The following is a 13,739-nucleotide window of genomic DNA, read 5'->3' on the forward strand; positions in this document are numbered from 1 at the left end:
GGAATCCTTGGCATAGCTGAAGGGTTAGTTTCTAACTGGTCCTTCTGAAGACTCATACATCAGAGTGTCTGATGTCTTTGGAGAAGAAGCAGGGATTCATCAAGGTGTGAGCTTGGATGACTTAACTGCAAACCTGCAGGATGGAGGTTGTTTACTCAAACTTGGTTCCACAATCAAGTCTATGAGAACATTGAACTCTTGTTCTGTGAAGGGAGGAAGTTCTTTCAAGTGGCAGAAGAAGGAGCTGAATTCAACAGCTAGATGTCAAAACACAATGTTGTGACATTTGGTTCAACATCAGACGCTTAGTTGGTGAAGTGGCACATCAACTTGAGATAGAAAGGTCTACAGGGTTGTAGATTGGATACTTCAAAAGCTTGAAGTTCTATTCTTACTTGGAAGGTCAGAATATCTTTGGGAGAAGTCTGATAAACTTGGGGAGGTCAAAAAGCAGCATTTGATCTTTTCATATGAGAATTCATGAAGGAGGTAATCAACCAGTGGCAGTTGGTCTATCTCAGAAGTGAGTTCGAAGAATCAAGATAATCAACATAAGACAGCTGGTTATTCTTGAGGAAAGTCTGAGACAAATTACTTTTGAGCAGAAAAGTATTAAGTTGAAGACAAAAGGAGGTGTTCTCTATTCATCTCTTGGAGCTTGTGGTAGAAGTTCTGAGCTATCTATGGAAGAATGTCTCTGGTAGTGGGATGAGAGTGTATATCCCTATGTATGTCTGGGTTCCTCTGGCCCAAGCTGAGGACTCAGTAATATCTGAAGTCTATCAGATAGTGCTCCTTGTGATGCTGTGAAGGAAGTCTCAGCTGATGTTCAAACATCTTGTGAAGTGATCTTCTGTTCTGGTTAGAAGAGAAATTGACACAGAGTGTGGATGTGTTCAGCCAAGAGGGTTGGACAGAGGGTGCGCTCTTGAAGACATGAAGATGCGTCTTATGTTTTCCTTTCATCAAGTGGTCTGGAATCTCTTTGAATCAGGAAGTATGTGAAGGTCCAACCTTGGGGTGTTGGATATGATCATGTGTGACCTCCAAGAGAGTAGGTTGTCCATGACAGGGGGAGTTGTGCCTTTGTGCTGCAAGCAATCACCAAGCTTGTGGTCTATGTGTGTTCTCAGATGACAAGGCAGTTATCAGGATGCTGTGATGTGAGCAGAAGAATGTCTGACCGGATGTCATGACATTTCCCTGGACATTGCTGTTAATTCCTTCTGAATTTTCAAGTCATTAGGAATTATGAGGGTGATGTGGCTAAGTCTGATAAACCAGAATAAGACTGATGGCTACAGCTGTGTGGTACAGGGGGAGTAACCATCAACTGAAGTGTGGAAAGTTGGCTGTAGCAGTGCTAGGTGTCTGGAGGTATGACAGAGGTCAAAGTGAATACTGGCTGAATGCAGGAATGTTAAGACATCGCGTGCAACGTGTCTGACTGCATATATGGAATGGTCTCCGTGCACTGGAACGGCTGTTTTGGAAAAGAAACAGTCAAGAGCTATAAAAGGTATTCAAAGATAGTCTGAGATTTTGTTGGTGATTCTCTGACTGTTTCTCAGCAAAAATAAATGCATCTTGACCAAGCATTTATTTCTACCGGAAATTCCTAGGCACAGGCAGGGCTATTTAAAGGATGCAATAGCCCTCTTCCTCTCACAAGAAAAACACTCCATTCTCAGAATCATGGGGTATGTTAAGGTTTGGGCAAGCTGCGCCTGGATCTGGTTTTGTGAGGGCTTCCTTTACAAATGTTTAGCTAAAAAGGGGGAGAGAAATATAGTCCTGGGGATGAGAATGTACCAGAAGAAAGCCAACTGTGGATGTGGCAGCAAACAGAAGTTGGCATCAGGCACAAAATCCACCAGCTGGGGTTTCCACTTGTGTCTTGTGATCTGAGTTAAGAAGACAGTTGTGCCTTGTGATCTGAGTTACATTGTCTATGTACTCAGCATTACATACTCTTCAGGAAGCTCTCCTGTTGAAGGGAAGGGTTCTGGAACAACTGAGCATTGTTTCTCTTCTTCCTCATGTACACCAACATTGGTGCTCATGGTGGGGGAGATGATAACAGAGGATTATTTGTTTTAGCTAAAATTTGCCAAAGGGGGAGATTGTTGATTCCTTAGGATTGGCAGTAATTTTAGAAAACAAATAATGTAATCATCTCTGTTGTTTTAATATGTTGGGTTGAAGAAAGTCAACATCTGGACCAACATGTCATGTACGATGTCACGACATCAGGTCTGTGACATCGCACATGTGTAGGAAACTGAATTAATTAATTCAGTATATGTCATGGGATCGGCAAGGATATCTGGTGAATATCCTAACTCCCATGTGGAGGTCTTGAAGACTAAATCAGAATATATATAGGCTCTAAACATGGAGATATATATGGAGAGAGTTTAGGAACTTGAAGACCTTGTTTGTAGCAGAATTTTTCTGCTGAAGTTGCAACAGCAAAGAACAAGTCTGCTGCAGCTTTCTGAAGGCCCAAATCCAGTTGGGTGATTAGGTTATAAATAGCTGATTGTAATCTAGTTTTTGTAAGCCTCATAGAATGAATTTTTAGGGGTGTGTGTAAGGTAAACCTCCCAATCTGTGGGCAGGTTACCATGTGTCTCTCAGTGGTAAACCTGAGAGTGTTTGTCACTCAAAGCCTGTAGGCAAGAGTGATTATGTTCTTGAATGAAGCTGTGAAGCAAGTTCAAGGTGTTTGCACATTACATTGTATTTGTAGTGATAGGAATGGAAACTGGAGGTTTCTATCTAGGAGTTCCTAGGTATAGATTGCATTGGGTAGGGATTAAGTGATGAGTTGTAAACGGGGGAGTTTAACTCTGAATTGATACTACTAATAGTGGATCTTCTTCCTGGCTTGGTAGCCCCCAGATGTAGGTCATGTTGGACTGAACTGGGTTAACAATTTCCTGTGTGTGTTTACCTACTGCATGTTATAATCCTGTCTGCCATAATTCAGGTTGTGTTACAGTCTGCCAATCAAGTCTGATACATAGCCTTCTGTTGGAATGTCAATCAGAATGTTTGGACATTCATCAACAACAACACATACTGTTTAATAAGCTAATGAATTCAGTTCAGTATGTAGTAAAGTCTGGTTTTGAACAGCATATCAGACCTGGCCAAAAGAGCAGTGTGAAATTGTCAAACTGGATGTCTTGACAGTTCTTCCAGGAAGCTGATACTGAAGTAGAGACTGGTTAGTCTTTTACAGTACAGCAAATTTAGCAGTCTGTGGTTAGGAACCAAACAGACTAAGTATATGGTTCTGGGCTTGGATGTCAGACAGAATGTTGTGACATTCATTCCAGACAGCATATGCTATATTGTTGGATGGTTAGTTTTACTGTTTCAGGATTTTTCTCAGGCTATTCTTCAGGAATCCACCAGCTGTTCTAAAATCTAGGAAACTAACAACTAAGCTACAATTAATGAACGTAACAAATAATCTATTTGTTAGCTCCTTAATAAGTGGAGATTAGTTTAACTTGTTACAACCTTTAATCTAGGAAATACAAGTACATGACCAACAAACTGGAACAATGTAACAGATGATGTTCAAAACAGGATTGAGACATCATGATGACAACTGTGCAGGAAAACAACAGTGGTGAATGTTATGGTGCACATAACTAGGTGTTCCTCCATTCTAGGATGACATAGAATGAGAGGATGTGACACTGAAAAAAAAAAAGGGTGTACATTAGTACAGGGTGTAATAACTGTCTTGCTGTATGTACAATGTTAGATCAGATGTCGTGACTTGAAGTAGAACATCTGAATACTGACTACACCAGAATTTCAGCTCTCCTCTATTATTTTCTCCTCATCTTTTTTCTCATCCTCTCTTTTTTCACTCTCGTCTCTTTTTTCACTCTCACTAATCAACTCCCTTCCACTTCTCGTCGTTATCGCTTTACAATGCTCTTTTGGATTCGTTTGCATGTTCGCCGAAAAAGATGGTCCGGGTTGTTGTTCCGCTAGTTGTTTAGCAAGTTGACCGACTTGAGTTTCGAGATTTTTGATTGCCGCATCGTTGCTCTTTTGATTAGCCATCGACAATTGCATAAATTGTGTCAATGTCTCTTCTAACTTTGAAGTCACGACCGGCGATTGTTGAGGTTGGTAAGGATTTTGGGGAAGATTTTGACGGCTAGAAGTACCACCCTCATAACCTTGGTTATGGTAATAGTTAGCCCTTGGTTGGAACCCTTGATTCCCTTGAAAGTGTTATTGTTGATTTTGAGGATGTGGTTGATACGGTTGTGGTTGTTGTTGCCTCGGTTGGTAGTCTCGTTGGTTCGCCATGTAATTCACTTCTTCGAAACCTGGAGGTGGATAAAACCCGGTGTCATGATCACCCTTGCAAAGCTCACAACAAGCTATTTGTTTCGCTTTTGAAGGCTCTCTCAACTCTTTTATTTGTTGAGTTAAGAGTTCAACTTGTTGTGAAATGAGTTTGTTTTGGGCAAGAATAACATCGTTTGTCCCAAGTTCAAGCACTCTCGGTTTCTTCAAAGTGTTGCCTCTACTTTGACTTTGGAGGTCATTTAGAGCCATACGGTTAATGATATCCGTAGCTTCGTCGGCGCTTTTAGACAACAAAGAACCACCCGAGGTAGCATCCAACAAAGTCTTGCAATTAGGTTGAAGGCCATTCTTGAAAATGTGGATTTGCGTCAATTCGTCAAAACCATGCCCTTTGCACTTCCGAAGCATGGATTTAAATCTTTCCCATGCCTCATTCAATGATTCGTTGGCTCCTTGCGAAAACACAGAGATAGCCGTTTTGGATTCCATGAACCGGTTGTGGGAGAAAAATCTTTCAATGAACTTCTCTTCCAACACGTTCCAATCCATCATGATTGCAGGTGTTTGATCCAAGTACCAATCTTTGGCTTTGCCGAGCAAAGCATGAGGAAATAATCTTTTGAACAACGGTAGCTCTTGAGCTTGATCAACTCCGGCCGCCAATGCTATCTCGTAAAATTTGGTGAGAAAAGCAAAGGGGTCTTCATGGTCCATTCCGGTGAATGGACTTCCGTATAGTAAGTTAAGAGTTCCCGTTTTCATCTCGGCTTGCCTTCTCGTGTGGTTGGCAAATTGAGCTATATTCCTCAGACTGTTGACACATGGTGTGGAAATGGGCGGTGGTTGTGGTGGTTGATCCATGATAGGTATGAAAGGTGGTGTGTGTGTTGTAGAAGAACCTTCTCCTTGTTCTTGTTGTTGTCTAGCTTGTTGTCTCCTTCGTCTCGTTCTGCTATTCAGTCTCCTTGCGGTTCTTTCGATCTCGGGATCAAAAAGAATTTGGTCCTCAAGAACCTGCCCTCGCATAAAACGAAAGTTGTGCACTAAACCAAACAAATTAACAAGCACAAGTCAAAAAATTCAAAAGTTAAAAATTTAGCAACTATTGCGATGCTCGCAATATCAATTCACAATCCCCGGCAACGGCGCCATTTTGTTGGTATAGGGTTAGAGTATCAGGTTTTTGTTATCGTCTCCACAGGGATTGTGAGATATCGCCGCCGTTCGACAGTTGTTAAGTCCTTAACTTATCGTAACAAGGGGGTTTTTGGTTTTAGGTCACGGTAGCTTGCATAAAAAGTAAGAATTTGCGGTAAAAGTTTCGGTTTTACGATTTGAGAAATATTGTCAAAGTTAGGGTTCGACGATCACTTTGCATGCATATGTTTGATCAACAAAACTCATAAACTCCTTTAGATGATAAACACATCCACAAAGTCCTCCCAATGTGTTTATCTCTAACACACATTGTGGGTTTTCCCATTTTGATCCATTGTTGATCTCTCACACAATCTATCAAAATGACAACTTTTAGGTTTAACTTTTTAGTGAACAAAATCATTCATTACTATCTCTAGCTAACAAACAAGAATGGATGAAAACCTAGGTCAAGAGTTGGAAAACATCTCTCGATCATAAACCAACACAAAGAGTTATCAATAAAATAAGGTTTTCACCATATATTCATCATCAAAGAGTTTACAAATGAAGATCATCCCATATACAGACAAAGCTTATGATCATCTACATCTAACCTTGACAAAATGAAGGACTTAGCTACTCATTTTCATGGTAGCTTGGTCAACAAGTTTCGGTTGAAGGTTGATCAACATTCGAGTCGAAGAATCGAGATTGGATGGGAATCCACATTCTTTTTGTGGAATATTGTTTAGAGATGAAGAAGATGAGAAAATGGGTTTCTAAGGTACAAAAATATGATCCCAAGAAATGCTGAAAATATCTAAGTGTAAAAATTTGTCCTTTCCAAAAAGTAGCCCCTACTACTTATAGTACTGGTTCCTGAGCTGTCATGCTCGCTAGGCGAGCAGAATGGTTCGCCTAGCGAGCCCCAAAATAAGCCACCTGAGGCACCTGCGCTCAGAAGAAATATTCAAGTCCAGATTTCATGTGTTCGCTTAGGCGAAGCACACGCTTCCTCCTTCGCTCAAGCGAGTTTTGATGTTTTGCTACTGGAATTGCTCGCTGGGAGCTCGCTGGATGTTCGCCTAGCGAATGTTGATGATTTTTCCACTGGAAGTGTTCTCTACTTCCCTCGCCACAGCGAGTTTTGACATTTTGCCACTGTAAAATTCTGGGAATGTTCGCTGGAAGCTCGCCTAGCGAGCACTTCGCTACATTACTCGCCTAGCGAGCTTGCTGATGTTTGCTTTCTTTCTTGGTCCCTTTGCCATCTTTCTTGTGTCTTCATTTTCTATTCTTTCATGCCTAATTTATGCACAATAACACACAAATTAAAGGTACCAAGATCATTTCACATAGTATTGCAAATCAACAAAAGCAAGGGCGGTTTCAAACACTTTCTCGACAAAAAGGAGTGAAAGATGCCCACATTTGATAGCTCAAATAAGCACTTTTGGGCATCTAACAATTTATCAAAGGCATTTATGAAACAATACAAATACAACCTGAATATGGCTCCCACTAGGTTTCAACTACATAATCAGTCTCATAAGACCAGTGAAACGTTTAAGGAGTGCGCGCATAGGTGGCATGGATAGCCTCCCGGGTTAGACCAACACTATCAGTTAATGAGTTAATGGATATATTCATGGGTACTTTGCAAGGTCTCTATTTCAAAAAAAAATGGTTGGCAGTTTGTCCTCCAATTTCGCTGATATAGTGACCATTGGGGAAAGAATTGAAATGGGGTGAAGTCGGGAAAGATTACTGGTAATGTTACTCAGCAAATCGTAGCCAAGAAGGCACATGGTGGTTTTTCAAAGAAGAAAGAAGGGGAGACAAGTGATGTAATGACAAATGTCCACCCCCAGTTCCAAGCTCTCATAGCTCCTATGTCATTTTGTCCATATGCATATATTGATGCCGCTCAATATCAACAATAGTATTTTCAATATCAACCTCAAAATCAAGTTCAACAGCCTTCTCAGGCTCAATATCCTCAATATCAATAGCCTTGACAGGCTCAATCTGCTCAAAATCAACAAACTGCTCAGGGTAATTGGGGTCAAGGTAAGGGGCAGAACCGTCGTGGTAATTTCAATGGAAGGCGTCCTCAGTACGACAAAATTCTTGTACCTTATGCTCAGTTGGTACCTTATCTTGTCCATGTGAGGGATATTGTATTGAGAGATATTCCATCAATTATTCCTCTTTATCATGCCAGACATAACCCTAATGCTTCATGTGCCTATCATGCTGGGCATATCGGGAATTCAACTGAAGATTGTTGGCCTCTTAAAGCAAAGATTCAAGAGCTCATAAATTAGAAGATCCTGTATTTTTCCAGAAGAAATCCTATTGTGAAGATGAATCCTCTACCTAATCATAATGGGCCGACAATTACTGTAGTTATTGAGGAAGAAGGTATAAAGTCAGTCAGATAGGTTGTTGGTATGAAAACTCCCATGACAGTGGTCATGGAGAAGCTCCGGGAACATGGTTTTCTTAAGGGTATTCGTGATGATTGTGTCATTTGTAATTCAAATTCTAATTGTTGTATTGTGTTGAAGGAATGTGTCCAAAGTTTGATGAATCAAGGAAGTGCGCAGTTTTCTAGATTAAGGGTTGTGGAAAAAGTCTCTGTTATTGAGCCAATAACGATTATCTACAGAAAGAAGACGATTGAAGCTCCTCCAAGGAGGATCCAATCTATCCATATTTGTGTTCCTAGTCCGTTCCCATATCAAGACACCAAGGCAGTTCCTTGGAGATACGATACTACAACATATATGGGTGGGTAGGAAATTTAATTTTCTGATGCTGAGTTTGTCAACATAGCTGGAACCGAAGGCATGACCCGTAATGGTCGTGTATTTTCTCCAAAGTATACTCCCAAGGTGTCCCCACCACCTGCAGTTGTCCCTCATAAAGAGAAGGTTGTTCCCACCCCTCCTCTACAGGCAGGGATATCTGTTTCTACTACTCCGATTGTGATAATTATTTCAACTATGACAGAGAGTGATCCTAGCAGAGAGGCAGAAGATGAGACTTCTAAAGGTAAAGAGATAGTTAATGAGAATGAACAAATTAAAGGTCATAAGAAGAATATCATTGCAGAGGAAGGTCAGGAATTCATCAAATTGATAAAGAAGAGTGACTTCAAGATTGTTGACCAGCTGAGTCATACTCCCTCTAAGATTTCAATCCTGTCTTTGTTGTTAAGTTATGAGGCTCATCAGAAAGCGCTATTGAAAGTCCTAAATACTGCCCATGTAATGCAAGACATCACAGTTGATCAATTTGATGATTTTGTTGCCAATACCATTTCCAGAAGATATTTGGGATTTAATGAGGGTGAGTTACCTCCAAAGGGGAATGACCATAATAAATTGTTGCATATATAAGTCACATGCGTAGATACCTTACTCTCTCAAGTATTAGTTGATATAGGATCCTCACTTAATGTAATTCCAAAAGCTACATTAAGTCAGCTGCAAGTAGAGGGACCCAAGATGAAAGCCAATGCATTTATTGTGAGTGCCTTTGATGGCTCTAGAAGACAAGTCATTGATGAGGTTGATCTACCCATTTATGTGGGGACACATCAATTCACCATCACTTTCCAGGTAATAGGCATTAACTCAGCCTATAATTGCTTGTTGGGTAGGCCATGGATTCATGTTGATGGGGAAGTAACTTCCACACTGCATCAGAAGCTAAAGTTCATGTTTGAAGAGAAGTTGGTTATTGTTTGTGGTGAGGAAGATCTGTTGGTTAGTAAGTTATCTTCGTTCAGATATGTTGAGACAAAATAGGGGATAACTGAGGTCCTGCTCCAATGTTTATAGTTTGAAGATGTTAGTTCTGCTACATCTAATCATGAACAATCATCTGCAATGGTTTTATCTTTAGTCAAAAGCGCCAGGGAAACCCTTGAGAAGGGTCCTCTCTCCGGTTGGGGTCAAATTGTTAACGTGGCTGAGAAGCATGGCCGATTTGGTATTGGTTATCGTTCTTCAACATGTCGATCAGGTTCGAGGAAGTAGAAAAAGTTCAACCTTATTATATTTAACAATGCAGGCTTCCAGGATGATCATACCGTGGCAGTTATTAGTGATGTTAGTTGCAGCAAAAAGGAAGCTCTCAGCTTTGTACGTAAGTTTCCTCCTGGATTCAAGCTTAACAACTGGACGACCTTTGTGGTCTCTATAGTCTATTCGGAAAAAACGTAATGCATTTTGTTTTCTTAATCCCTTGTCTTCGCCCGAGACAAGAGGATAGCTTGTAAGAGCCTCCCTATTTTAAAAACATAATTAATAAAGAAAATGTTTTGCATTCAAAATTTTGCTCCTTTCCTTTCAGTTATTTTTACTTTATTAAATAGAATGGAAAAGTTTCTTTTCTTGTTCCACTTCTCAAAAAGCATACTAAAATAAGCTCATAACATGCAAAGCAAATAAATCCATTGATAACAACTCGGCAAAAATCTATTGTAAATCTAGACTTCCAATCAACCAAGCTAAAGACGATAGTAAGGAAGATTGTGAATTGTCGACTGAATTAGCAAGGCTTCTTGAGCACTAAAAGAAAGAGATTCAATCGTATAAAGAGCTAGTGGAAGTCATTAACATAGGTTCTGAAGAAGTCAAATATGAGGTAAAGATAGGGGCATCCATTTCCGAGCATGTACACTCTGAGTTGGTCAAGTTACTTCATGAATATGTTGACGTCTTTGCCTAGTATTACCAAGATATGCATCGGTTGGACACCAACATTGTTGAGCATCACTTACCACTCAAGCCTGAATGACCTCCAGTCAAGCAAAAACTCAGAAGAACCAGACCCGACATGGCACTTAAAATCAGAGAAGAGATTAATAAATAGTTTGATGCTGGCTTCTTAGCTATTACTGAATATCCTCAATGGGTCGCCAATAATGTTATAGTTTTGAAGAAAGATGGGAAAGTTATAATGTGTGTGGATTATCGAGATCTCAATAAAGCGGGTTCAAATGATGATTTCCCTTTGCCTCACATTGATGTCTTAGTTGACAATACAATTCAGTTCTCCGTATTTTTATTCATGGGTGGTTTCTCAGGGTACAATCAGATAAATATTGAGGTTTATGTGTACGATATAATTGTCAAGTCCAAAACTGAAGACAATCATTTGGAACATTTGAGGAAATTATTTTCCATGTTCCGAAAGTTCAAGTTGCGGTTGAATCCTACAAAGTGCACCTTTGGGGTCCGATATGCTAAACTCTTGGGTTTTATTGTGAGTCATAAGGGCATTGAGGTTGATCCCGCTAAAGTTCGATCAATCCAAGATATGCCACCTCCCAGAACTTAGAAAGAAGTCTGAGGTTTCCTTGGTCAGCTTAATTACATCTCTGTATTTATCTCTTATTTAACAGCTACATCTGAACCAATCTTTAATTTGTTGAGGAAAAATTAGTAGATTGTGTGGGATAATGATTGTCAAGTGGCATTTAACATGATAAAAAAAGTATCTGCAAGAACCACCGATCCTCATAGCACTTGTTCCTGGTAGGCGTCTTATTATGTATCCCACGGTACTAGATGAATCTATGGGTTGTGTTTCGGGTCAGCATGACAACACAGGTAGAAAAGAACATACAATATACTATTTGAGCAAGAAGTTTACTAAGAGTGAAACCAGATACTCATTGTTGGAGAAAACTTGTTGCGCTCTGGCTTGGGTTGCTAGACGCCTAAGACAATACATAGTTTATCATACCACTTTGTTGATATCCAAGATGGATCCAATAAAGTACATATTTAAAAAGTTTGTTGTCACCGATAGAATTACTCGTTGAAAAAATGTTGTTAACTGAGCACGACATCCAGTATGTGACCCAAAAATCTATAAAAGATAGTGTTATGTCTGACTACCTTGCTCACAAACCTGTGGAAGGTTACCAACCGATGAGGTTTGAATTTCCAGATGAAATATTATGTTTATCATAGACTACGCTATTCCAAGACCCAAAGAAGGCCCCAAACCAGAATCACGATGGACGCTCGTGTTCGATGGTTCTTATAATGCTCGAGGTCATGGAATATGCGCTATTGTTACTTCTCCAACTGGTTTCCATCTTCCATTTACTGCTAGATTATGCTTTGACTACACCAATAACATGGAAGAATATGAAGTGTGTATATACAGTATTGAAGCAACCATTAACTTGAGAATTAAGATTCTTGAAGTGTATATAGATTATGCTCTAGTAATCAGTCAGGTTAAAGGAGACTGGGCGACTCGGGATAGTAAATTGATTCCTTGTAGAGAGCATATCATGAAGATGATTCCCTATTTTGATGAAATCTTTTTTCGTCATATCCCAAGGGAAAAGAATCAATTGGTATATGCTCTAGCTACTCAGGCACCCATGTTTAAAGTCAAGTGGAGGAATGAAGCACTTGATATTCGCATTGACCATTTGGGTGAACTAGCGCATTGTCTAGTAATATAGGAAGATTCTGATGATAAACCTTGGTTCTATGACATAAAAAATATATGGAAAATAGGAATATCTCGAGGGTATATCCATTACTTACAAGAAAGCTCTAAGAAGAATTTGTTCAAAGTTTTTCTTGAATGTGATGTGCTATACAAAAATTATGATTTTGTGCTGCTCAGATGCGTGGATAGACACAAATCAAGCACAATCATAAGGTCCATACATAAGGGTTGTGAAGGTGTACATGCAAAAGGGCCCGCCATGGCCAAAAAGATCATTCGTGCTGGCAATTACTGGACAATAATGGAGGACGATTGTTACAACTTCGTCAGAAGATGTCACAAATGTCAGATTTATGGTGACAAGATTTGTGTGTCACCAACCCCATTGAATGTTTTGACTTCTCCTTGGCCCTTCTCTATGTGGGTGTTTACGCTGAAAAATGGTTAATAGTGAGGGTATTAATATGATTCGAACGATAAAGCTGAAAGCTTTCAATGGTCATCGATTCGTTCTTGTTGCTATTGATTACTTCACTAAGTGGATTGAAGTTTCTTCCTATGCTAATGTCACTCGACAAGTGGTTACCCGATTCATTAAGAAATAAATAATTTGTCACTATGATGTTCCTAGCAAGATTATCACTGATAATGCCAATAACCTAAAATGATGAGTGAGTTATGCCAAGAATTCAATATCGAGCATCATAACTATTCACCATATCGGCCCAAGATGAATGGCGTTGTAGAAGCAATGAACAAGAATATCAAAAAGATTGTCTAGGAAATGGTCAGAACCTACAAGGATTGGCATGAGATGCTACCTTTCTCTTTGCATGGCTATATGACTTCAGTTTGTACTTCAACTGGGGCAACTCCATTTTCATTGGTGTATGAGATGGAGGTTGTTTTACCAATTTAGGTTGAAATTCCTTCGCTTAGGGTTATCATGGAAGCTGACCTTGATGAAGCTGAATGGGTTCAATCTCGATATGATCAGCTAAATCTAATTGAAGAGAAGAATTTGCTGGCTATTTGCCATGGTCAATTGTACCAGAGATGCCTCAAACGGGATTTCAATAAGAAGGTTCCCCTCGTGTGTATCATGAAGGATAACTCGTGCTTAAGAGATATTATGTTATACACTCAGATCCATGGGGCAAGTGGACTACCAACTATGAAGGACCTTTTATTGTCAAGAATGCCTTCTTAGGTGGAGCTCTGATCCTCACCACCATGGATGAGGAAGATTTGCCACTTCCAGTGAACTCCGATATAGTCAAAAAATATTATGCCTAGAAAAAATGGTGAATAAAAGCCCGCTAGATTGGCATCCACAAGAACAATCTAGGAAAAAAAGGGTATCCTGATCAGTGCATTTTGATGCACTTTCTTCTACTATTGTACTTAGGCAAATCTATAGTTTATTATATTATTTTTAATATTTTAGTGTGTTTTAATATTTAAGTTTATATATGCCTTTATTTTCAGCATAAATAGTTATTTGATACCTTATCACTATGCAGATCATAACTTGGGCTATAAGAGTCGGATTGACGTGTTCTAATATGCCTTGGAAAGCTAAGAGAAAGAGATGCAAGTTTCATTTTGAAGTCAAAAGTTGATTCTAAATGAAGGAGTGTTGAATAATTCGTTGAAGTTCCAGACTTAATTAAAATAGTTAGTTTGAGCCAGTTTTTGTAATTTTCGGGCTAGATCCTATAAGGGCCCGAATTTGTCTTTTATTATATTAGGTCTTTCACTATTATAGT

The 13,739-nt window shown here is 39.5% G+C and overlaps 1 protein-coding gene across 1 annotated transcript; it reads left to right on the top strand.

Moving 5' to 3' along the window:
• The first annotated feature begins 11,461 nt into the window (after positions 1 to 11,461).
• On the top strand, positions 11,462 to 11,980 carry LOC127094154 (uncharacterized). Its single transcript, XM_051033018.1, has one exon. The coding sequence runs from the start codon at positions 11,462 to 11,464 to the stop codon at positions 11,978 to 11,980; it is 519 nt and encodes a 172-aa protein (XP_050888975.1).
• Positions 11,981 to 13,739: the final 1,759 nt, after the last annotated feature.

The sequence above is a fragment of the Lathyrus oleraceus genome, chromosome 6 (assembly GCF_024323335.1).
Source record: "Lathyrus oleraceus cultivar Zhongwan6 chromosome 6, CAAS_Psat_ZW6_1.0, whole genome shotgun sequence".
NCBI classification, from domain to species: Eukaryota; Viridiplantae; Streptophyta; class Magnoliopsida; order Fabales; family Fabaceae; genus Lathyrus; species Lathyrus oleraceus.